Raw genomic sequence first — 25,078 nt, 5'->3', positions numbered from 1 at the left:
ACCCTATGTTATACTTCAGCTATTGAAAAATACCAGATCTACAAGCTCATAGCGCGGCACAGAGTGCCGCACTACGAGCTTGTAGATCTGGTATTTTTGAAAAAGCTGTGAATATATTATATTCTTTCAGAGCGAATGATTTTTAACTAAAAAATATTTGCTTTTGGGGGTTATAGAAACGGATATAGAAATGTTTTTCCTTTCAGAAAACTGTCATGATTTAGAAGAAGTGTAGAATCTGGTCTCAGGTTTAAATGGGTCATTAACCCATTGCTGGCTGTCTGAATACTAAGAAAGAAAGGTCATCATGATGTTCATATCTTTAGTGTACTTTCTATCTCCTTCAACTCTCCCACTCGTCTGCGGAGGACGAGGAGGAGGAGGAGGAGCAGCAGGTCTCCAGCCGGTCGGGGAGGGTCCGGTAGGTGAGGTACTCCAGGATCCTCCGGGGGATGGGCAGCGGCTCGATCTGGTGCGTGGACACGGAGTGGCGCAGAACGGAGCGGCACAGGTGTCTGAGGCTGGGCACCACCCGGGGCGTCCTCCAGAAGCGCACGTTGCCGTCCCGCGTGCTGCCGGACAGGACAGGACAGGACGGGAGAGGAGAGGAGAGAAACACAAGTACCTTTTTGGTAAGTACTAGCCAGTAGGGCATTAAGCAACTAGTTTACTAGTAGACTAGTAAATCCACTAGTCGACCTTGTTGGTACTAGTTGATAAGAAGAAAAAAAATTGTAGGACTCAACAACTAGTCAACTAGTAAAAATGACTAGAAGTGAATGCACTACTAGCCAGCAGTGTTCATTTCAGACTAGAGATGTCCCGATACTCATGTATCGGAAAAGTATCGGATCGGCCCTTATTTGGTCATATCGGTTCATATCGTTATCGGTGAATATGCCAGTCTAACCACCGATCGCACACAGGGGTAAGGGGGTTGACACTATGGCAGGTAAATACAATGTTGAGGCATGTGGAGTTTGCTTTGTTAGTTGCCCAAACTGCAAAGTGCACATTTGAGTGAGGAGTCTGCTATAAACACAACACGAGATGCAGTATATAGCTATAGCTATAAACACTATTCCCAGTCGGTGGACTTCTTTTTGTATTATTATAAATATTATTTTCTGGTATCTGTATTCGGTATCGTCTAACACAGAAATGGTGGTATCAGGATCGGATCGGAAAACGAAAAAGGTGTATCAGACTAAGGTTTTTCATAAGACTAAAGTACAAATTCCTCAAAATTGTACTACTTTATGCCACTGGAAACAAAGCATTAGTTTTTACTGACGAGTAACGGGTTTACAGGTTTGTTTTAATGTTGCAGGGCATACAGGAGATATTAGACAGAAGATGGTACTGTGCAGTTGACAAGAGACAGCTTTTGGCACTCTAATAAAATTAGAGATTCTCTCTTCAGGCTGCAACTTGTGCAACTGAAATGGTCTACAGGCTGCACGCCGAGTCCATGCTTGTGTATGAATGTGCTACTGTATGTAAACATGAACAGTATCTATCTATGTAAACATGAACAGTATCTATCTATGTAAACATGAACAGTATCTATCTATGTAAACATGAACAGTGTGTTGTCGTTATTGGGGGTTTCGGAGCGGCGTGCGTACCCTGTAGCCACCACGCCCCCTTGTGGATGGAAGTTGCAGCAGAGTCCGTTGGACGACTGGTCCTCCTCCGTCTGCATCAGCCAGCCCTTCTGTCCCGGTTCCCAGATCCGCAGAGCTCTGCAAGCAGACAAAACACCTCTAGAATCAGTCCGTCTGTCTGTCTGGCACAGCCAAAACACCTCTAGAATCAGTCTGTCTGGCACAGCCAGAACACCTCTAGAATCAGTCTGTCTGTCTGTCTGTCTGTCTGTCTGTCTGTCTGGCACAGCCAAAACACCTCTAGAATCAGTCTGTCTGTCTGTCTGTCTGTCTGGCACAGCCAAAACACCTCTAGAATCAGTCCGTCTGTCTGTCTGTCTGTCTGGCACAGCCAAAACACCTCTAGAATCAGTCTGTCTGTCTGTCTGTCTGGCACAGCCAAAACACCTCTAGAATCAGTCCGTCTGTCTGTCTGTCTGTCTGGCACAGCCAAAACACCTCTAGAATCAGTCTGTCTGTCTGTCTGTCTGGCACAGCTAAAACACCTCTAGAATCAGTCTGTCTGTCTGTCTGTCTGTCTGTCTGTCTGTCTGGCACAGCCAAAACACCTCTAGAATCAGTCTGTCTGTCTGTCTGTCTGTCTGGCACAGCCAAAACACCTCTAGAATCAGTCCGTCTGTCTGTCTGGCACAGCCAAAACACCTCTAGAATCAGTCTGTCTGTCTGTCTGTCTGGCACAGCCAAAACACCTCTAGAATCTGTCTGTCTGTCTGTCTGGCACAGCCAAAACACCTCTAGAATCAGTCTGTCTGTCTGTCTGGCACAGCCAAAACACCTCTAGAATCAGTCTGTCTGTCTGTCTGGCACAGCCAAAACACCTCTAGAATCAGTCTGTCTGTCTGTCTGTCTGTCTGTCTGTCTGGCACAGCCAAAACACCTCTAGAATCAGTCTGTCTGTCTGGCACAGCCAAAACACCTCTAGAATCAGTCCGTCTGTCTGTCTGGCACAGCCAAAACACCTCTAGAATCAGTATGTCTGTCTGTCTGTCTGGCACAGCCAAAATACCTCTAGAATCAGTCTGTATGTCTGTCTGTCTGTCTGGCACAGCCAAAACACCTCTAGAATCAGTCTGTCTGTCTGTCTGTCTGTCTGTCTGGCACAGCCAAAACACCTCTAGAATCAGTCTGTATGTCTGTCTGTCTGTCTGGCACAGCCAAAACACCTCTAGAATCAGTCCGTCTGTCTGTCTGGCACAGCCAAAACACCTCTAGAATCAGTCTGTCTGTCTGGCACAGCCAAAACACCTCTAGAATCAGTTCGTCCGTCTGGCACAGACATGGCTTTTTTGCCTTTAATTTGACAGATTACAGTAGGTAGGCAGGAAAAGGGTTAACTCAAATCTTTGCTTCTGGGGGGGGGGGTCCCGGAACAACATATTTTAGATAATTCTGGGGGTCCTTGACATGAAATAGTTTGAGAACCACTGATATAGAAACATAAGGTTTTTCAGAAAACTGTCAGGATTAAGAAGACATTTGTAGAATCGACCTCAAGTCTAAAATGGGTTAAAATTATCATTCCAATCTTAGGGTTTTGCCAATTATTTGGGGGCAATTATCCATGTGGCTCAGGCTGGTCTATTACATACTAGTCCGTGCATGTTGAAAAGTGTTTTCCCCCACTGTATTAAACGGATACATTTCTCACCTGTCTTCAGTCACTATGGCCAGGTGCAAGCCGTCGGGAGAGAACTGTATGGCGGAGATTTGGTTCTGCCCGTAGAGGTTACAGTAATCGCTGTGGACCGAAGCAAAGTCAAACGTTTAGCGTTTAGCCGATCATCATCAATAGATAGGACGGTACAACAAGGTGCACAAGACTAATATACACAGAACAAACAAATATAGGACCTTCAGGGAGTTTCGAAAGAAAACAAACAATGAATGGCACAGGTTGAAAGCGGTCAAAAACAAGTCATAGGTCAGGTTAAGAAAACAGAGGGACAACAGATATTGATGTCTTCTATTGCAAGCGTGGGCAACTTTGACGAGACAGTGGCCTTGTGGTTAGAGTGTCCGCCCTGAAACTGGGAGGTCGGGGTTCGATCCCCGGCCGGGTTATACCAAAGACTGTAAAAATGGGACCCAATGCCTCAGCATCAAGGGTTGGATTTGGGGGTCATATCAACTAATGATTCCCGAGCGCGGCGCACGCTGCGGCTCAACCGCTCCAAGAGATGGGTCAAATTCTGAGAACAAATTTCACGGTACATTTCGGTAACGTGTGACTAATCGTACGACTTTCACTTTATATTTCCACACTCACTCCAGAGGGGCCACATTGCATATTACCGTCGTAGCAAAAATAGCAAAAGAATAAGCTATTTTTGCTATTGTTTGAATTGAAATTCAGATTTTTTTTCCGTAGCGCCATAGCGCGTCATTGAATGGCGCGATACGAGCTTGTAGGTCTGCTATTTTTGATAAATCGTCAAAATGTGCCTATTTTTAAAAGAATTCAACGTCAGGCCTGAGTGTGTTATGCTACTCATTTAGACGGAAGTAATTAAAGCGTTTATGTAGTATGTACAGTATGTTCTATTGCCACGTACTGTACCCACGCTGTACTTTCGAGTCAGATGTCAAACGAATGCACAGAACTTTAACTCTCAAACAAAGGCCTAAACCTGACAGTGCAGTGTTGGGACAGGTTACACCAGTCAGACATAAGACACCTGCTCATACTTTGTCTTAGTGCTACCGAGGTAAATAGTGAAAGTTAGCGCCTGTATTGAATGTACCTGAGGGGCACTAACTGGGCTTAAACTAAATACAAGCTACGTGTCCTTCTCCTTCACCACAAACTGACGAAGACAACTTTACCATCTTTGTCTATATAGCACCCTTTTTCCCCCAAAGTGCTTTACAATGCATTTATTTCCCATTCACACACCGATGGTGGAGGAGGGAAGCATTTTTTTAGTTTTAGTCATAGTCTCTTGAATAGTTTTCATTTAGTTTCAGTCACATTTTAGTCACCTGGAATGTTTTAGTGTTAGTCTAGTTTTAGTCGACTAAATATAATATTTTAGTCGACTAAATCTACAGTAGATTTAGTCGACTAGAATGTGTTTTGGCAGGCCTTGATGTCGTCATAATGGCTGATTTTACACTTGAAAATAGCCGACACGTTGTGAACTTGTAGATCGGCTATATTCAGTATGCAACCAAGTGTTAAATGACTTATACTGGATCTCTTGTCCACTAGTCCCTTCCTAACATTTTAGTCTAGTTTTTATTTGTTGACGAAATTGTCAGTATATTTAGTCTCAGTTTTAGTCTTCATAGCTTAGTTTTCATTTAGTTTCCATTTAGTTTTCGTCAGTGAAAAAAGGTAGGCGACGAACATTTTTCGTCTTGGTTTTAGTCGACGAAAACAACACTGGCTCCGCCTGGACATAAGTATGCATATTCTGCCCATCCATCCAGTATCTGGGCATTTGGACCTCGGGCACAGAATGCTGACACAGTAATTCTTCCTGGTACTGAAGCCCTGCATGAACCTTCTGTTCATGCAGCCCTCGTACAGTATGTACAGTAGTCCCACAGGGATGCGTCTCAGGTCCTCATTCTGCTCTGTCCTAGTTCATCTATCCTCACTTTACCCATTTAGACCTTAGAGTATATATGAATAGAGAAGACACCCGAGTTCTCCTCCCATCCACTTGCATTAAGTTGCTCAAAAGCGCATGAGGCGATTTCACTCCTCTTTCCGTGTAGGAACAGAGTGCATTCTGGGACGGATTGCAATGGTGAGTGGCCCCAAACACATGAACGCGCACGAGCGTCGTCCGTCGTGAACAATGATAGTCAACGGACAGCGCGTTCATGTGTTTGGGCCCACGCTGCAATACCTTCATTCGGCCACTATGTCCATTTCGCCTCAGGGTTTCCTCTGGGTGCCGTCTCTATTCATATATACTCTAAGATTTAGACCTGAGGCCGATTCTAAAAGAAATGGCTTCTAAATCCTAACCTGAAATCTATGTCAGTGGTGCTCAACCTTTTCCATGTCAAGGAGCCCCAGAATTATCTCTATTTGAGTTTAAAACGTTCGCTCTGAAAGAATATATTCAAACATTTGGGCCACATTTTCACGATTCTTCAAAAATAGCAGAACTACAAGCTCGTAGCGCAGCACTCAGTGCCACGCTATGAGCTTGTAGATCTGCTATTTTTCAATAGCTAAAGTATAACATAATGCTTTAAAACACCAAAAGGGGTTCCCGGGCTGCATTGGTTAAAATAAAGCAGATTGTTTGCAGTATTGGAGTGCATGTAGATTTGAGCTGAGCACAAAGATTAGATTGAACACTAAAATGCACGTTGAAATGTGAAGTCAAACAAACGGTTCTGGTTGTGCAACTGTCTGTCAATCTGCATATGTGTGCGCATTCTGTCTTTCTTTCCCCCTTCAGAGTCAGATTACGTGTGTGGAAAGTTGGAAACTGTGGATTACTGGTTAAACCTTCACACAGTTTGAGTGCTCAAATCAAATCCACAAGCTCTCGAATTTCGCCAACATTATCTACCTTCATTAAGTGTAGATGTCCTTTCCTTCTTTACATAAGCTTGTTTGAGTGAGGACAGCGGGTGATTATTATTATTATTTTTTTTTTATCCCACGATTTTGCAACCCATTTTTTGTCAATTATCATTCTAATGTAATCCTGGTCGTCTGTCCTATGAGCAAAACCTTGTTGGTCAAATGCACAAGAAGAGTGTACTTTCGTGTGCTTCATGTACTGGGTGAGCATCTTCATTGAATATTGAATATTCACTCTAACCACAAGTGGCCTTGTGGTTAGACTAGTGTCCGCCCTGAGACTGGGAGGTCAGGGTTCGGGTAAATATGGGACCCAGTGCCTCCCTGCTTGACACTCTTAGCATCGAGGGTTGGATTGGGGGTATAAGTCCCTGCGACATACTAGCGTCATGTCCAGGGGGTGTACTTGTACATCAAGCTGCCTCACGCTACAGAAACAGGAGATACGCTCCTGCCCCTATGGGCCTCATGGCTCGGCAAGGCTACTTAGGGCATTAATTTATGAGAAAAAAACCCCACAAAGTTAGCATATGGAGATATGAGGTTTCTGCCCAACAGCGTCGATATACCCTACTGTATAGAACGTGGCCCAGGAAATGAATCCCAATACATTTTCCTCATAGACATTTCAAAACGTATTTATTTAAAGACCTTTTAAGCGTCGTACGAAGCCAACTCTTGTCGTGACAAATCATGACAACACACACAATATTTTGGACCAAACAAATAATTACAAAGAAGAAAAACAACAAAAGTGTTGTAACCTGCCGTTTTTTTCTACTTTCTGATTCTTTGTTTGGCCCGAAATTTTTTGTTTGTTGTCATGATTTGTCACGACAAGAGTTGTCTTTGTCCGCGGCGTAAACCGTCTTTAAATGAATACTTTCTGAAAAGTCTATGAGGAAAATGAACGTGGATTTCTTTTCCGGGTCTCTCGAGGGGGCGGGACTGCGACGCTCTATATGGCTAGGAGGACAGAGTGGAATGAGGAAATGAGACGCAAGCCATTCAATCTCGTTGACTAAAATAACTTGATGAATCGGTACAGTACGTCCTCCTCCTACCACCCATTGATTTCCCATGAATTAAGAAGAGAGTGCAACGTACACCAGCGTGGCCAGTTTCTCGGCGGTATACGGGTCCCAGAGGTCGATCCACCAGGTGGAGCCGCTGTACGCCGCCGTGGCGAGCAGCGCCCCGTCGGGGGAGAAGTCACAGGAGGTCAGCAGGTAGAAGGTCTTGTGGGCGCCGCCCGTCAGGTTCCTGATGAAGGTGTAGGACCGCAGGCTCCACAGACACACCATCTGGTCAGAGGGAGACGGAACACAGCACCGCGTCACGGACGGATGTGTCATTGTCGTTAGCAGTGAGTTTAACCCATTCTGGGAGGGAACCCCTTTTGGTGTTTTAAGCATTATGTTATACTTTAACTTTAGCTATTGAAAAATAGCAGATCTACAAGCTCATAGCGCGCCACCGAGTGGCGCGCTACGAGCTTGTAGGTCTGCTATTTTTGAAAAATCGTAAAAATGCGGCACACATCTTTGAATATATATTCTTTCGGATGACTTTTTTTGGGTTAACACTCATTTTGTGATGCTGTGTGTGTGCTGGTCAGGAGGACTGGTCCTTTGTGATGCTGTGTGTGTGTGCTGGTCAGGAGGACTGGTCCTTTGTGATGCTGTGTGTGTGTGTGCTGGTCAGGAGGACTGGTCCTTTGTGATGCTGTGTGTGTGTGTGCTGGTCAGGAGGACTGGTCCTTTGTGATGCTGTGTGTGTGCTGGTCAGGAGGACTGGTCCTTTGTGATGCTGTGTGTGTGCTGGTCAGGAGGACTGGTCCTTTATGATGCTGTGTGTGTGCTAGTCAGGAGGACTGGTCCTTTATGATGCTGTGTGTGTGCTGGTCAGGAGGACTGGTCCTTTATGATGCTGTGTGTGTGCTGGTCAGGAGGACTGGTCCTTTGTGATGCTGTGTGTGTGCTGGTCAGGAGGACTGGTCCTTTGTGATGCTGTGTGTGTGCTGGTCAGGAGGACTGGTCCTTTGTGATGCTGTGTGTGTGTGCTGGTCAGGAGGACTGGTCCTTTGTGATGCTGTGTGTGTGTGCTGGTCAGGAGGACTGGTCCTTTGTGATGCTGTGTGTGTGTGCTGGTCAGGAGGACTGGTCCTTTGTGATGCTGTGTGTGTGCTGGTCAGGAGGACTGGTCCTTTGTGATGCTGTGTGTGTGCTGGTCAGGAGGACTGGTCCTTTGTGATGCTGTGTGTGTGTGTGCTGGTCAGGAGGACTGGTCCTTTGTGATGCTGTGTGTGTGCTGGTCAGGAGGACTGGTCCTTTGTGATGCTGTGTGTGTGCTGGTCAGGAGGACTGGTCCTTTGTGATGCTGTGTGTGTGCTGGTCAGGAGGACTGGTCCTTTGTGATGCTGTGTGTGTGCTGGTCAGGAGGACTGGTCCTTTGTGATGCTGTGTGTGTGCTGGTCAGGAGGACTGGTCCTTTGTGATGCTGTGTGTGTGCTGGTCAGGAGGACTGGTCCTTTGTGATGCTGTGTGTGTGCTGGTCAGGAGGACTGGTCCTTTGTGATGCTGTGTGTGTGCTGGTCAGGAGGACTGGTCCTTCGTGATGCTGTGTGTGTGCTGGTCAGGAGGACTGGTCCTTTGTGATGCTGTGTGTGTGCTGGTCAGGAGGACTGGTCCTTTGTGATGCTGTGTGTGTGTGTGCTGGTCAGGAGGACTGGTCCTTTGTGATGCTGTGTGTGTGCTGGTCAGGAGGACTGGTCCTTTGTGATGCTGTGTGTGTGCTGGTCAGGAGGACTGGTCCTTTGTGATGCTGTGTGTGTGTGCTGGTCAGGAGGACTGGTCCTTCGTGATGCTGTGTGTGTGCTGGTCAGGAGGACTGGTCCTTTGTGATGCTGTGTGTGTGCTGGTCAGGAGGACTGGTCCTTTGTGATGCTGTGTGTGTGCTGGTCAGGAGGACTGGTCCTTTGTGATGCTGTGTGTGTGCTGGTCAGGAGGACTGGTCCTAGATTTTCAGTGACTCTACAGAACAATATAAATATGATCCGTCAGAGAAAATGAGAGCAAAGTTTACAACAATGACTGGAACTAAGCTCCTCTGGAGAGGAAAGACAGTAGATTGAGAACAGCTCTCTCTCTCTCCAGAGGAATGAACTGCTGGGCCACTGGGGAAATTAATTAGAACCGCACTGTTCCGGAACCGGATGGAGATAAAAATTTGTTTTTTTATTTATTGGTCTTTATTGGTTGCGTTACTAGACGTTGCTGTTCTCCCTTTGATCTTCTTCGGTAGTGGGTACTGTATTTATGAACATTGTATGTTTGTCCTGTTTTTTTGTTGTCGTGTATTCATTGTTACTGGCAGAGCTGTGTCGCTGATGTCGCCTCTTCTCTTGGCCAGTTCACACTGTGTAAAAGAGACTTCAGTCTCAATGTGGTTTTTACTGGTTAAATACAAATAATTAAAATGCATGCAGTACTGTGACCTAGCAGCATTCTGCCATAATGCTTTGCCCAAGACTCACTCAACCTTCTGCAAAGTGGTGGCAGAGTCTGGAGGTTAGAAAAGTGGGCTCGTTTCCAGACGAGAATACGGTATTATTTAAAAGTGGGCTCGTTTCCAGACGAGAATACGGTATTATTTAAAAGTGGGCTCGTTTCCAGACGAGAATACGGTATTATTTAAAAGTGGGCTCGTTTCCAGACGAGAATACGGTATTATTTAAAAGTGGGCTCGTTTCCAGACGACAATACGGTATTATTTAAAAGTGGGCTCGTTTCCAGATGACAATACGGTATTATTTGTGAAGGTGAAGGACTAAAAGCTGATTCTATAAATATCTTCTAAATCCTGACAGTGTTCTGAAAAACCTGATTATGTTTCTATGACAGTGGTTCTCAAACAATTTCATGTCAAGGACCCCCAGAATGATCTGTATTTGGCCACGAAGGAACCCCCAGAAGCAAATATTTGCGTTCACTGTGAAATAATCTATATTCAAAGATGTGCACACATTTCACGATTTTTCAAAAATAGCAGATCTACAAGCTCGTAGCGCTGCACTCGGTGTTGCGCTATGAGCTTGTAGATCTGCTATCTTTCCAACAGCTACATAATTCTTAGAACACCAAAAAGGGGTTCCCGTCCGCACACCGGAAATAGCTGCTCTAACTTGAGATATTGTAGATCTGCTATTTTTTTCCGGGGAAACAGAACCATGTAGAAATCAGGCATACAATCTGTGTCGGAAAAAAGTAAAGTTGAATGAGGAAATGTTCAACCCCTCAAATCAGCAGCAGAGATGGTCAAGCTGCCCTTGAGCCAGGCACTTAGTCCCCAAACTGCTCCAGTGGCCAACAATGGACGATTTGGAGGTTGAACTTGGCAGGGGGATGGATTTGATATATGAAGAATAAACAGGATCATTCCCAGTGGGTCAGGTCTATTTGTGGTGCCCGTAGAAGGCAGTGCAGTTTTTTTTGTGTGGGAGGTTTCTTTTCTTTTCTGTTTTTTTGCCCTTGGTAATGAATGTAATGAGCCCACAGAGCGGAGGGAAATGGGCCTAATGGCTTGTCTCTTATCACATTTTGGGCGGGAACCCCTTTTGGTGTTTTAACTAAGCATCATGTTATATGCTTTAGCTGTTGAAAAATAGCAGATCTACAAGCTCATAGCACGGCACCGAGTGCCGCACTATGAACTTGTAGGTCTGCTATTTTTGAAAGATTGTGAAAATGTGGCGCAAATCTTTGAATATATATTCTTTCACAGTGAATATATTTTTTGAGTGGTGCAGCCACTCCAAGGAACAGCAATGTCCGTGTTCACCTATGTGTTGGTTAATGAGCACCAGTATGAGTACCAGTAGGGGCGCTGTTGTGCCAGAAACAGAGAGAGAGAGACAGTCCTGCACTGTTGCCTGCTAATGAGATAGAGAGAGAGAGGAGGGGGGGGGGATATTAGCACCCTGAAACAACATATTTTCAGATGGGGGTCGCCAAATACAGATAATCTTGGGGGTCCTTGACGTGAAAAAGGTTGAGAACCACTGACATAGAAACATGAGGTTTTTCAGAAAACTTGTCAGGATTTAGAAGAAATTTGTTCAATCTTTTCTCAGGTCGAAATGGGTTATCTGACACTGGCCGAGCACTCCCTCTCAACGTGGACTGGGCCAAAAGTCTGGAGGGTCCACAATGAAAACACAGAAGTACAACTTTCATGTTCAATCATCGACATTAGGCTTAACCAATTTTGACATGAGATCAGATTGTAAAAATGTCTTCTACATCCTGACAGTTTTCTGAAAAAGCTATGTTTCTGTGTCAGTCGCTCTTCGAAAGAAAGAGGAGGGAGAGCGTTCCTCTGTCTTCTCTATCACTATAGTGACTGTAGTGATTGACTGTAGTATTACTGTATAGTCCATTCATTGACGCCACTAGATTTGGGGTTTAGGGTGCTTTGAGTCTGTGTGATTTTCATGGGCAACAGTGACAACAACCTTGGAATGCGTCAAGCGGTGTGAGAGAGAGAGAGGGGCTACCTGCCCAGAATATTAATTAGAGAGGAGTCCGTTACCCCGGGAGGGGAGGGGAGAACCATGTGGAGATCTGGGGTTCTCAGAGGTTGTTTTTTTTGGCAATCTAACAAAACAAACCCTTCTGCCAACAGTCTAGGTTTAAACCCAATAGGCTATCTGCGTGTAGAAAGGTATTTACACTTCCTGACTGAGGCCTCCCACCATAAAAGAAGGGATAGATACAGTAAATCATATTTATAATATGGAACAGGTCACTTTCTGTCTCAGGCTGCAGGAGGAGAAATGTATAAAGTTTTGGTTTAAATTGGGTGAATACCTTTGCGACCAGATTTTGTAGTGGCAAAGGATTGAATGACTGAAATTCTGTGTCTATTTTTTTGTTTACTTGTTCAGACTGTACAGTCAGTCTATTTCCGGCCACCCTGAAATAGACCGTATGTAGTTCATGCCACTTTGTGCTTTTCTCTTTTTAAATTTAGATAATGTTTTTTCCACAATGGCCGCCGGCCCGGCGCCCCTTTGTCAAGGCCAGAAGAACGCACCAATGCAACATGCAACTACTTGCAACCATTATCCCCGATGGCAGTTACAAGGAGCTGCATTGGTGTGGACTGTCCTTAACCCATTTAGGCCTGACCGTCTTTTTAAAATGTATTTTTTTTCTGAAGAACCTCATGTTTCTGTATCAGTGGTTCTCAATATTTCATGTCAAGGACCCCCAAAAATTATATGTAATATTCCGCCGACCCCCATCTGAAAATATGTTGTTCCAGGAACCCCTCAGAAGCAAAGAGTTGAGTTAAAAACGTTTGCTCTGAAAGAATATATATTCAAAGATTTGTGCCGCATTTTCACGATTTTTCAAAAATAGCAGACCTACAAGCTCATAGTGAGTGCCGCGCTATGAGCTTTTAGATCTGCTATTTTTCAATAGCTAAAGTATAACATTACATAATACTTAAAACACCAAGAGGGGTTCCCACCCAGAATGGGTTAAAACAGTTTTTTTAAATCCTGGGCGCTACCTCTGCCAACCTGGGGAGAGCAACAGACTGACCTCATGTTTCCTTCAATACATGAGGAGTCCCAAGTCGCTTCTTTTCAACCTGACCCCCTTTTTGAAACTAGGTCCTTGTTGCCACTCGCCCTACTTGATTTGAGCATAGATATATGAATAATAGAGAGATGGCACTGGATGGGAGAGGAATCCTGGTGCCGTCTCTATTATTTATATATCTATACTCAAACCGAGTGGAAGTGTGTGTAGGGAGAGTGGCGAGGAGCTAATTTCAAAAAGGGCCTGACAGTGGAAACGTGGAAGGAACACGTTATTTAACCTTAGAGTATATATGAATAGAGACGGCACCCGGAGGAAACCCTGTGGCCGAATTTGGTATTGCAGTGCTGGGCCAAACTCATGAACGCGCTGGTCCGTTCTATCATTGTGCACGTTCACAATGACACGTGAACGAATGTTTCATACGTGAACGGCTGAACGCGTGCAATGATAGTCAATGATAGTCATGATAGGCCCGCGTGTTCATGTGAATGGGCCCAATCCATCCCAGAATGCACTCTGTTCCTACCCGGAAGGAGGAGTGAAATCGCCTCATGCACTTTTGAGCAACTTAATGCAAGTAGATGGGAGGAGAACTCGGGTGCCATCTCTATTCATATATACTCTAAGGTTATTTCGACCAGTTCCTTTCCCCTCCATCAGGCGCCCCGGCTGGCCAGGGGGAGGCAGTTTAGAGACCAGGATTACTGCATGTTTTTTGTGAGGGGCCTATGGGGGACACGGGGGGGGGGGGGGAGAACATGCAAACTCCACACAGAAAGGCCCTTTTGCCACTTGTACCACACCCTTAAGTTGTGTGTATAGGCTGGTCTCCAGAGAGAACTACAGACGACAACACGTGTGTGACATAAACCTAATCATGTACGTCATCAATTTATACAATTTTGGGCGGGAACCCCTTTTGGTGTTAGCGTTAAGTTATGCTTTAGCTATTGAAAAATAGCAGATCTAAAGCTCATAGCACGCCACCGAGTGGCGCGCTACGAGCTTGTAGGTCTGCTATTTTTGAAAAATCGAAGAACCACTGACATAGAAACATAGCTTTTTCAGAAAACTGTCAGGATGTAGAAGACATTTTTAGAATCTGATCTCAGGTCAGAATGGGTTAAGTTGTGTGTATAGGCTGGTCTCCAGAGAGAGCTACAGACAACAACACGCGTGTGACATAAACCTAATCATGTACGTCATCAATCAATACAATTTACGTTATGCCGAAATGCATTAACCCATCCTGACCTGAGATCAGATTCTAAAACATCCTGACAGTTTTCTGAAAAAGCTATGTTTCTATGTCAGTGGTTCTTCGATTAAAAAAAATAGCAGACCTACAAGCTCATAGCGCGCCACTCGGTGGCGCGCTATGAGCTTGTAGATCTGCTATTTTTCAATAGCTAAAGCATAGCATAATGCTAACACCAAAAGGGGTGCCCACCCAAATAAAATGTTAGTTGAGCCATTCCTTCTTCCCCCACATCATCTGAGGTGTCTGTGGGCCAACCACGGTGTCAATGCCAACTAAAGGTCACATCTTTAAACGGATGCCAGAGGATAGAATACACGGCAGGCTGTGAAAGTATATTACTGCTCAGTCACGCTTTGCTGAACAAATAAAAGTTAAAGAAAGGACTTTTAACCACAAGGACAAAACAAATAAAAAAGGATATATATACATATGCGCGCACATGTACTAGGGCATTCACTTCTAGTCATTTTTACTAGTTTACTAGTCGACTAGTTGTTTAACCACCTGTTGTAATATACAACATGCTGTGTACTTGTACAATGTAGTTGTACGTAAGTACACAATGTACAAGTACACAGCATGTTGTATATTACAACACCACCTATTATGTAAAATAAATTATATATATATTTAAAAAATGGAAATAAATATATGTACATTTAAAAAAGGTGCACATTGGTGACTATAACTATAATCTACCTGATCTTGAGGCCTACAAAATCGGGTAATTTTTTTTGTCTTTTAGTACCAACAAGGTCGACTAGTGGATTTACTAGTCGACTAGTTGCTTAATGCCCTAACGTGCACACACACACACACACACACACACACACACACACACACACACACACACTAAAAGGTGCTTCAATTCATATTAATTTCTAATCGGTGGACTATCTATTTACAGCAGCAGCCGTTGATCTAGAATCTAGTGCCACTGTACTGTGAATAGATGGTCCATAAGCGTCCCAGATCTAGATTCTCAGATCTAGGACACTTTGTCACAGTCATGGCCGTCCAGCCCGCCAACCCAGGAAGTGGATTTATAGGTCAGTGTTTGCTACCGTGTTGGGACTTAAGGGACCAGAAGACATCCTGTTCATGTCAGACCCAGTGATGTGAGGCCAACAAAACCAACGCAGGACAAGTGGCTTAACCCATTTAGACCTGAGGACGATTCTAGAAATGTCTTCTAAATCCTGACAGTTTTCAGTCGTTCTCAAACTATTTCATGTCAAGGAGCCCCAGAATTATATGTAATTGGCCGCCGACCCCCATCTGAAAATATGTTGTTCCAGGGACCCCTCCAGAAGCAAAGATTTTAGTTAAAAACGTTCACTCTGAAGGAATAAATATTAAAAGATTTGCGCCACATTTTCAAAATTTTGCAAAAATATCAGACCTACAAGCTCATAGCGCGACACTCGGTGCCGCGCTATGAGCTTGTAGATCTGCTATTTTTCAATAGCTAAAGTAGAACTGAGGCCGATTCTAAAATAAATGTCTTCTAAAGGAGTTCTATCTTGTTTTCTAAAAACCCTATGTTTCAATGTCAGTGGTTTTCATGTCAAAGAAGCAAAGATTTGACTTGGAAGAATATATAATCTAAGAGTTGCGCCAACATTTTCACGATCTTTCCAAAAAAAAAATCAGATCTTGTAGATCTGCTATTTTTCAATAGCTTAAAGTATAACATAATGCTTGAAACACCACAAAGCGGTTCCCGTCCAGAATGTCTTAAACAAAGGAGGGCTTAGGTTATCTTTGCTGCTGATTAATTCAAAAGGCAGCGTCTAGGAAAGCAGACAGACGGACACCGTCCGTCCGTAGAGGGCTAGCCTAGCGTGTGGTTTGACGTCTGCAAAGTGACAAAGGGCCGCTGTGTGTGGTTGGTTTTATTATTAGCCATTTATCTCCGCCGTCGTGGACAGATACTAGATGATGAATGTCATCAATATGTTATGAACACCACATTAGCATAACTCACCCTGTCAAATCGGCCCACTGATGCAATCATGCTGCAGTCTGGAGATATGCAGCAGCTGCTCACCCAGTCCTTATGGCCCGACAGAACCTGCACCATTTTACCTACAGGACACACACACAGGGGACACACAGGGGGGACACAGGACAGACAGGGGACACACAGGACACACACAGGGGACAGACAGGGGACAGACAGGACACACAGGGGACAGAGGACACAGTCAGGTACGCCGAGAAGAGCCTGAGCTACAGTATTAGAGGCAGCGGTGGCTGAACGGTTTGTGGAGCGGTCTTGATATCGGAAGGTCGCTATAGTTCGTATCCCCGGACCAGCACGTTAAAATTACCACCCCTGAAGTGCCCTTGGACAAGGCATTGAACCTCTACCATGAAATGTTCTATGAGCAGGGCCTGGCTGTAAACAAGTTCTTGAGCTTAGTCCAGTTACCCTGGGTAAACATAGTACCTTTCCTTTCCTTATACACTGAATAATAGACTGTATTGCAGTGGCGCATCTACAATAAGGCGAGGGCAGGCTGTCTTGTCCGCCTGTCCAAATCCATTTCTGCCTGGCCAAAATCCATACAATGAGAAAAAAGAGATGGCAAAAACAAGACCTGAGAAATATTAGTGGACAGCTGATTGCCTTTGTATCCTACTCGTCTGGCAGGTATATCTCTTTGAAAACCTTTAGTGCTATGATGTGCGCGGGGAGACGACAATTAACGCATCTTGCCTGCCCAAAATGTAATTCCTGGAAATGCCACTGATGTAATGATTGCTGCTGAAACACGGTTTCTTTTGCTCTTTTCGCTCTCGAACAACTGATCCATTCCGAGAGTGAATCTGACACAGAGCTGATTAAGTACGTCATAAAATCACAGCCGACGTGTGAAAAGTGAGTGGCGCTCTTATTGTACGTCATCATGATGACATCATGTCGATTTACTCAGACACATATGACGTAAATTCTCCATTCATTGTCAATGGGAGTTTAACAAAAACACAGATTTGCTCAGACACATAATTATGACTATGAGATCAGATTCTAAAAATGTCTTCTACATCCTGACAGTTTTCTGAAAAAGCTGTGTTTCTATGTCAGTCGTTCTTCGATTTTTCCAAAATAGCAGACCTACAAGCTCGTAGCGCGCCACTCGGTGGCGCGCTATGAGCTTGTAGATCTGATATTTTCAATGGCATTTGATGTTTTGTGCTAGGACAAAAATCTACACTATAGCTGAATATAGGAGGGGCTATAGAGCCCCCTCCTCAAAAACTGTAGCATGGATCACCTTTCTTTGTCAAGTCCCAGATCCTCAAGGTCTTGTCCCGAGAAGACGACACAAGGGTTAGCTTTCCGTTGGGAGGAAAAACCAAGTCCCTCACAATCCCCTCGTGACCTTTGAGATCAAACAGAGGCTGACCTGAATGTTCACAAAGAGAAGAATAGCATAAACATCACCGGAAACCACTCATGTGTGTGTACAGTAGAGTTAGTACAGTGTCCCGCTGAGCAGGTATTATAACGCCTGCTGTTACCTGTTAAGACATTCCACAGTTTGATCACGCCATCCTCCAAGCCGGTGGCCAGCAGCAGGTTGGTGGCCTTGGACGGGACGTACTTCTTGTTCTGACACGTGGAGGTCTTGTGGGGTCTGGGTCCGAAGGCCAGCCCCCACACGGCCTGGTCGCAGCTGAAGCTCTTGTCCTCTCTGTCGCTTTCATCCTCCTGGCTTTCTCTGAAAGAGACCATTATATTTGATTTTCAGTGATTTTATTTAAAAGTGAGGCAGAGAGAGAGAGAGACAGGGGGACAGAGAGAGAGAGGGACAGAGAGAGGGACAGAGAGAGTAATAGCATTAGCAGACTAGAATGAAAAGGATCTTTCTGGCTTTCTCTTTTCAATCATTTGATTTTCAGTGTTTTTATTTAAAAGTGAGGGAGAGAGAGAGAGAGGGGGACAGAGAGAGCGAGAGAGAGAGTAATAGCATTAGACTAGAATGAAAATGCAATTCATTGAAATTGTATTTTTACTTGTAGTTTAGTCTTTTCTTAACTTATATTTATTCAGCAAAGGGTGACTTACTTGAATGTACTGTATCTTATTCTTATTGTATAATTACAGCAGCCTGCTGCACTGTATATGTCATACCCAATGGCATCCATACATTCAAAGCTGGGAACTGACAAAAATGTGGCCTGGTTGGCTCAACTTGGCCCACCTCAGATGTGTGTGTGTGTGTGTGTGGGGGGGGGGGGGGTACATTTCAGCATAATTTCAGCATGTTGTACAATGTACATGATTAGGTTATTACATCACGTGGTACTGGTGAGCGTGTATAAAACCAAAACCTTGACCCCTTACTCTGCGTCCAGCGGCCAGGCGACGACCCACACGATGCCGTGGCCCATGGACCAGGCGAACCAGGACCCGTCCGGAGAGAAGTCCACGCTCCACGTCTCACAGCCGGCCCGGCCGTCCAGCGCCGGAGGCCGCCTGGTCCTCAGCTCCAGGATCAGGTCCGACGGGTCGGCCGCTGGACCGGAGAGAGAGAGAGAGAGCCAGGGGGGATAACACAGGCTTTAGTTCCGGCGACCAGTGGCGTTTCCAGGAAGGAATTACATTTTGGGGCAGGCAAGGTGTGTGAATTGTCGTCGTCCCCCGGGCTGAAAGGGTGATTGAGGGTATGCACGTGACATCATCGTACCTGGAAGTTATGCGGGAACGCCCACTGAGTGGCAAAAACCTACTTTCTGACCTTGACTGCCCATTCATCCAAACGTCCTGTCTGATTGCATTAAACAATGTTAAACTCACCAACATTGCAGCTGTACGAAAAGCTGCAGTTTTTGTTTCATAAAAATCCACCATAGAAACGTTATGAACTACTTTCTGTCAAATGCCCTGCATTTGATTATTTTTCTAAGTGTCAGAGTTTGGAAGTGCTTGTTTTCAATAACACAACATTTTGCTGCCTCCTGCATCATGTGACATTTAGAAACAGGTGGTACGCAGAACGGTTGAGTGATTTCCAACGAGCGCTTCCAAACTCCAACACTCCACTCAGTCTAGATGAGGGGGGCGTGTCCTGATGGGAAAATCATGCATGTGCATACACTATTGAGGGTCGCGCTCTATACGCGCAATGGCCAATCCGCTGTCCACTAATAGTTCTCAGGTCTTGTGTATGGAGGTCTTTTGGCCAGGCAGAAATGGATTTGGACAGGCCTGTCCTCGCCTTATTGTAGATACGCCTCTGGTTCCGACACTATTATTGGTCCGACTGTCATTAGACCGACAACCTACCTCAAACCCTTAAACCTAACCATAACCGCAAGCACGGGAGCAGCGCATGTCCGACCGACGTTGTTTCCGCATGTCGGACCTTTGGGTGTGTCGGATCTGCGTGTGCATCCCCGAACCAAGTTACACCGACATAATGCAATGTGTTATACGAATAGCAGAGGCTAAGTGTCATTAATTGGTGGTTCCGTGGCTCAAATGAGGACCAAATAATGGGCCTTCACATGAAAAGTGTGGAAAACAAGTTAAACAACTGGCCTAGACCATTATGATTTATAATCCAGGTTGAATGTGACCGCTGTGTTGCTGTGCTGGAGAAGATGATTGGTGCCTTGGGAGTCGAGCACAGTTGTTGGCGTAATCACGTTAGCACGGAGGGCTGTAATTACAGTAGCAGGTGAGGTGGTAGCACCAATATGTTCCCTCAGTCCCTACGCTGAGCCACAGAATGAGTGTAGGGACTGAGGGAACATATTGGAGCCCCCATATGTTCCCTCTTCCCTCTGTCCCTACGCTGAGGGTGTAGGGACTGAGGGAACATATTGGAGCCCCCATATGTTCCCTCAGTCCCTACGCTGAGCTACAGAATGAGTGTAGGGACTGAGGGAACATATTGGAGCCCCCATATGTTCCCTCTTCCCTCTGTCCCTACGCTGAGGGCGTAGGGACTGAGGGAACATATTGGAGCCCCCATATGTTCCCTCAGTCCCTACGCTGAGCCACAGAATGAGTGTAGGGACTGAGGGAACATATTGGAGCCCCCATATGTTCCCGCTTCCCTCTGTCCCTACGCTGAGGGCGTAGGGACTGAGGGAACATAATGGAGCCCCCATATGTTCCCTCAGTCCCTACGCTGAGGGCGTAGGGACTGAGGGAACATATTGGGGCTAGTGAGATGGTCACCAAAACCATCTGGGCATTAATTAAAGGTATATTCAGTGATTTCACTCAAAAAACCTTAGGTTTCGTTTTTGGCTGTGGGACCCAGCCTTTCGTCCAATCAGGATAGAGAGTCAAAAACGAAACCTAAGGTTTTTTGACCCCCAGGGGTTAACTGGGGACAGGGAGGAACTCCTTATATGGCCAGCACACTCTATAGTAGGGAGGATTATCACAACAAAACAAAAAAAGTGATATTTGAATTAAGTGAAATCACTGAATATACCTTTAAGAAAAGATTGTGGTGGACACGAAACTTAATGCAGGTGCCCACTCGTCCAGAGGCCCACATGTCCCCTAGTGCCCACTAGTGCCCACATGTCCCCTAGTGCCCACATGTCCCCTAATGCCCACATGTCCCCTAGTGCCCACATGTCCCCTACTGCCCACATGTCCCCTAGTGCCCACATGTCCCCTAGTGCCCACATGTCCACTAGTGCCCACATGTCCCCTAGTGCCCACATGTCCACTAGTGCCCACATGTCCCCTAGTGCCCACATGTCCCCTAGTGCCCACATGTCCCCTAGTGCCCACATGTCCCCTAGTGCCCACATGTCCACTAGTGCCCACATGTCCCCTAGTGCCCACATGTCCCCTAGTGCCCACATGTCCACTAGTGCCCACATGTCCCCTAGTGCCCACATGTCCACTAGTGCCCACATGTCCCCTAGTGCCCACATGTCCCCTAGTGCCCACATGTCCACTAGTGCCCACATGTCCCCTAGTGCCCACATGTCCCCTAGTGCCCACTCGTTTTTGTGTGTGTGACCGTGTGTGTGTGTGTGTGTCACAGGGTGTGTGTGTGTGAGTGTGTCACAACTCACAGGGTGTGTGTGTGTGTGTGTGTGTGTGTCACAGGGTGTGTGTGTGTGTGTGTGTGTGTGTGTGTGTCACAACTCACAGGGTGTGTGTGTGTGTGTGTGTGTGTGTGTGTGTGTGTGTGTCACAGGGTGAGTGTGTGTGTGTGTGTGTGTGTGTGTGTGTGTGTGTGTGTGTGTGTGTGTGTGTGTGTGTGTGTGTGTGTGTGTGTGTGTGTGTGTGTGTGTGTCATAGGCTGTATGCAATCCCAATCAGCATCAGTGCTGCTGGGGGTCAATGGGTCGTACAAGTATACATACACCCCACGCACGCGCACGCACACACACACACACGCACGCACATACACACGGGAGCCGCTCGTCTCAAAAAGAGAGCCATGCAAGCGTCCAACCAGAACGCTGTGCTGCGCATCAGCGAAGCGTTGAACGCTTACTAGATCTTGTTCCACTACATGATCATGATTGATGACAGTACAGTACAGTACAGTACAGTACATCTGCTCTTTGAATGTTTTCTAGTACCTCCAGAAGCCATGTAAGCGGAACAGAAGCAGCAAACCTCATGGATTATAAATAAGCTGAATTAACTACGACGCCACGTAGACGCTAAAGACAGACAGTCGAGAGGGTCCCGAGTTTATGAATGATGGTGTGTGTACAGTGTGTGTACTGTTATTCTGCACAATGTCATCTTTCATGATCTTTGCAATAATTAATATAACTTACATGATGTCCCTTCTTGCAGTCCTGCTACGTTTCTCCGCTCCGTGGAGCACATTGTGGCCAATGATGTGGAATGTTGTTGGTTGACATCCAAAGATTATCACATCCTCGGTCGCGTTGCAGGCTTCCTGGGTATGTAATAATTCTCCCTACAGTACAGCAGAAGGGTCCACTTTTAACAGTCCATTGTAAAAGAAAAGAAAATCCTACACACAGAGACAGACAGGTTCAACAAGACAGGTCTATCTATCTATCTTTCTGGGCGGATTTCCCCTGTTTCTGTTTGTTGTTGCTCCGCTGATCACATCTGTCACCACCTCCACCAGCACGGAATGTAAAAACTGTGGTGTGTGTGTGTGTGTTCACTGTACTGTGGTCCGTGTGTGTCTGAGTCAATAACAAAATATTCAGCTGATTTCCTATTCATCCGGATTCCCCCGCTCCCATTGGCCGCTCGGGGCCCGATGCTCCCCATCCGTCCAATTACGTAACGCGGTGCCTCCTCCCTTTAAATCTTGTGTTGTGTTGTTGTGTGACGCTAGAGGTCGCTGTTTTTGCAATGTCAGGATGGAACGTTCACAGCACTGCAGAAGTCAGTTTATTTGGTTTAAAAGCAATTCCACATCAAATCATTGATTGATTGAAATATTTATTAACAGGTTTGAAGAATTACAGTACATTTCAAGCACAACTCAAGACTGTTAACTATGAGTGGACAACCCAATAAAGCATTACACTTGTTTACAAGAGAAGAGCGTCCACCTTATTGTTCAATTCATCAAAACATTTAGAGACGTACAAATAGACACTTCTATACAGCCAAAGAACAGAACAGGAATTCATCATTCTTTGAACAAGCTTTATTGGGTCGTCCACTCACAGTTAACAGTCTTTGTATTGAGTTAAGGTTAAGGATAAGGTTTCTTTATTTTGTCTCCCAAGGGAGAAATTTGTCTTGGACCCCAAGGACCCGCCCTGCAGCATACAGATACAGATACAATACAATACACAATACAAGACAACAAAGGCACACACCAACATACCCAGTGCAAAATAGGAAAAATATCACCTCATAACCTTCGACCCCTACCCTGTCTTCCCTCTGCAAGGACTCTGTTAAGGAGTGTGATTGACAGAGGGACAAAGGAATGCTTGTACCTATTGTATTTGCACACATGGACCTCGTACCTCCTACCTGATAGCTAGTTGTGCTGTAATTCTGCAAACTGCTGCAGAATAAAATGTATGATTGAAAATAAATATTTCAATCAATAAATATAGCCTATCATCCTCCTGGACTGTTGACTTTTATAGATTAATGTCACATTCACTCTGGACGTTTTTGCATTTTCTGTCGAAATTCCAGTGACTCAAACTCTCTCCACACCAATGATTTGTAAACTTGCACCCACTTGCAACAGAAAGAAAAAAAAGTGCAGATATGCAAAAGGCAAATGTCCCTTTGCAATGTATTGCAACGTTTTCGCTGCATTGTGTGAATCATTGGTTTGTAGTCTGTGGTGCACTCATGGGCTCTAGAGACCTGCTCTGCAGCTTGTACAGTTGTATTTCAACAAATACATACAGTAGGCCTATATGCCAAGACTAAGTTGCTTCAGGCTCATTATTTCCAGGGTTGAAGTAGCTATTCAAGTTTAAGTTGACACTTATGAGTATGACTTTAGATATTTTACGTTCCTCTGTCTACCCTGAAATAATACTATGCTTCATTTTCATCATTATTTTGCTGTTGAAAATGATCAGTTTATACTGGGCACAGATCAGTGAGGTCTGGTGAATGACTAAACCCAAATTCCTCAAGCATGGTTACTCAATAACTGCTAGCTGTGTCTGTGCACGCCACACCTCAGCCTGCATGCTGCCGTTCCAGGTTGAGATAGTAAAGAAAACAAGAGTTATGTAGACTATGTGTGAGATGCATCTCACTCTGCCATTGACCACCTATACAAGGACGGTATAACTTTACACCTAGCCCTATAGTCATCCATGGAATGACGCGCATTTTACTTGCACATTTTTGCCCTGGGTTTGGCTTTCTCATCCGTTAGTTGGGGAAACACGTAAATGTTGTTGACTAATATTTTGTTCGGCCACACTGACTGCACTTTGTGGCTGTACACTCAGTGTAAAATAACCCATTTTGGGGCAGGAACCCCTTTTGGTGTTTTAAACATTGTTATAATTTAGCTATTGGAAAAATTGCAGATCTATACAAGCTCATAGCGCGCCACTGCTATTTTTGAAAAATCGTGAAAATGTGGCGCGAATCTTTGAATATATATATTTTTTATATATCATCATCATCATCATCATCATAAATTCTAACAATGTCTGTGTGTCAGAGCCGTAGTGTCAGAGCCGTAGCTCCTCATTGCCTGCACCAATCGCTCCCACTTTTCACACAGGCATTGACCATATGAATATGGAGGGCGTAACAAAGCCCTTTTTTTGACACATTAATGATTATTAATGAATGTATTAGTGAATTAAAAACGCACCGGGCGCAGTACCCCCCGCGGGGGGGCAAATATCTCACAACGGGTAAGGGCTAGTAATATATAAAGTTTTTAACCAAAATCTTTGCTTCTGGGGAAGTTCCCTGGAACAACATATTTTCAGATGGGGGGGGGGGGGGGGGGGACATAAGGTTTTTCAGAAAACTGTCAGGATTTTGAAGACATTTTTTCAGGCCTAAATGGGATAAGCACTGAGGATTTTACAGTGTAGATTTGAGTCCCTCCCAGAAGGTATCAGGTACGGTCGCCCCTAAACCATATCGCCCCTCAATATTTTTCCGCCGACCTCACACCGACCGCTCGATGCCGCGATTCTTGTATTCTTTGTTTTGTTTTACTGAGAATAAGGTTAGAAATAGATTTAGGGTTAGGCATAGTATTACTGGGGTTAAGTTTAGGTATAGGGTTAGGTTTAGGCATAGTTTTATTGGGGTTAAGTTTAAGTATAGGGTTAGGTTTAGGCATAGTTTTACTGAGGTTAAGTTTAAGTATAGGGTTAGGTTTAGGCATAGTTTTACTGAGGTTAAGTTTAGGTATAGGGTTAGGTTTAGGCATAGTTACTTACTGAGGTTAAGGTTACTGTAGGTGTTTCTAACTGGGGGTCCTTGAAATGAAAAACCTTGAGAATCACTATAACTTCTCATCAGTGCCAGTATGTACTTGCACCAACGTTAACAAGAAGC

At 45.0% G+C, this 25,078-nt stretch overlaps 1 protein-coding gene across 1 annotated transcript; it reads right to left on the bottom strand.

Annotated features, from left to right (window-relative positions):
* Positions 1–230: 230 nt before the first annotated feature.
* Positions 231–22,214, bottom strand: wsb2 (WD repeat and SOCS box containing 2). Its single transcript, XM_083783869.1, has 9 exons — positions 21,862–22,214; positions 18,440–18,611; positions 17,614–17,813; positions 17,367–17,498; positions 16,073–16,173; positions 7,321–7,517; positions 3,316–3,405; positions 1,629–1,745; positions 231–572 (listed from the first exon to the last, which is right to left on the bottom strand). The coding sequence occupies exons 1-9, from the start codon at positions 21,911–21,913 to the stop codon at positions 344–346; spliced, it is 1,290 nt and encodes a 429-aa protein (XP_083639995.1). The 5' UTR covers positions 21,914–22,214; the 3' UTR covers positions 231–343.
* Between the last annotated feature and the right edge of the window lie 2,864 nt (positions 22,215–25,078).

The sequence above is a fragment of the Protomyctophum parallelum genome (genome assembly GCF_964188405.1).
Source record: "Protomyctophum parallelum genome assembly, chromosome: 15".
In the NCBI taxonomy this organism is placed as follows: Eukaryota; Metazoa; Chordata; class Actinopteri; order Myctophiformes; family Myctophidae; genus Protomyctophum; species Protomyctophum parallelum.
The sequence above is the reverse complement of the archived record's forward strand: the minus strand, read 5'-3'. Positions and strand labels throughout refer to the sequence as shown.

Excerpts from the sequence above, each read along its gene's own strand:
- wsb2 (XM_083783869.1), bottom strand. The coding sequence starts at position 21,913 with ATGTGCTCCACGGAGCGGAGAAACGTAGCAGGACTGCAAGAAGGGACA. Across the intron at positions 16,174-17,366 it reads CTGGGACTTGACAAAGAAAG|GTAAAATGGTGCAGGTTCTG; the intron begins GTGATCCATGCT and ends TGTGTCCTGTAG. Across the intron at positions 3,406-7,320 it reads GAGAAACTGGCCACGCTGGT|CGATTACTGTAACCTCTACG; the intron begins GTACGTTGCACT and ends TTCGGTCCACAG.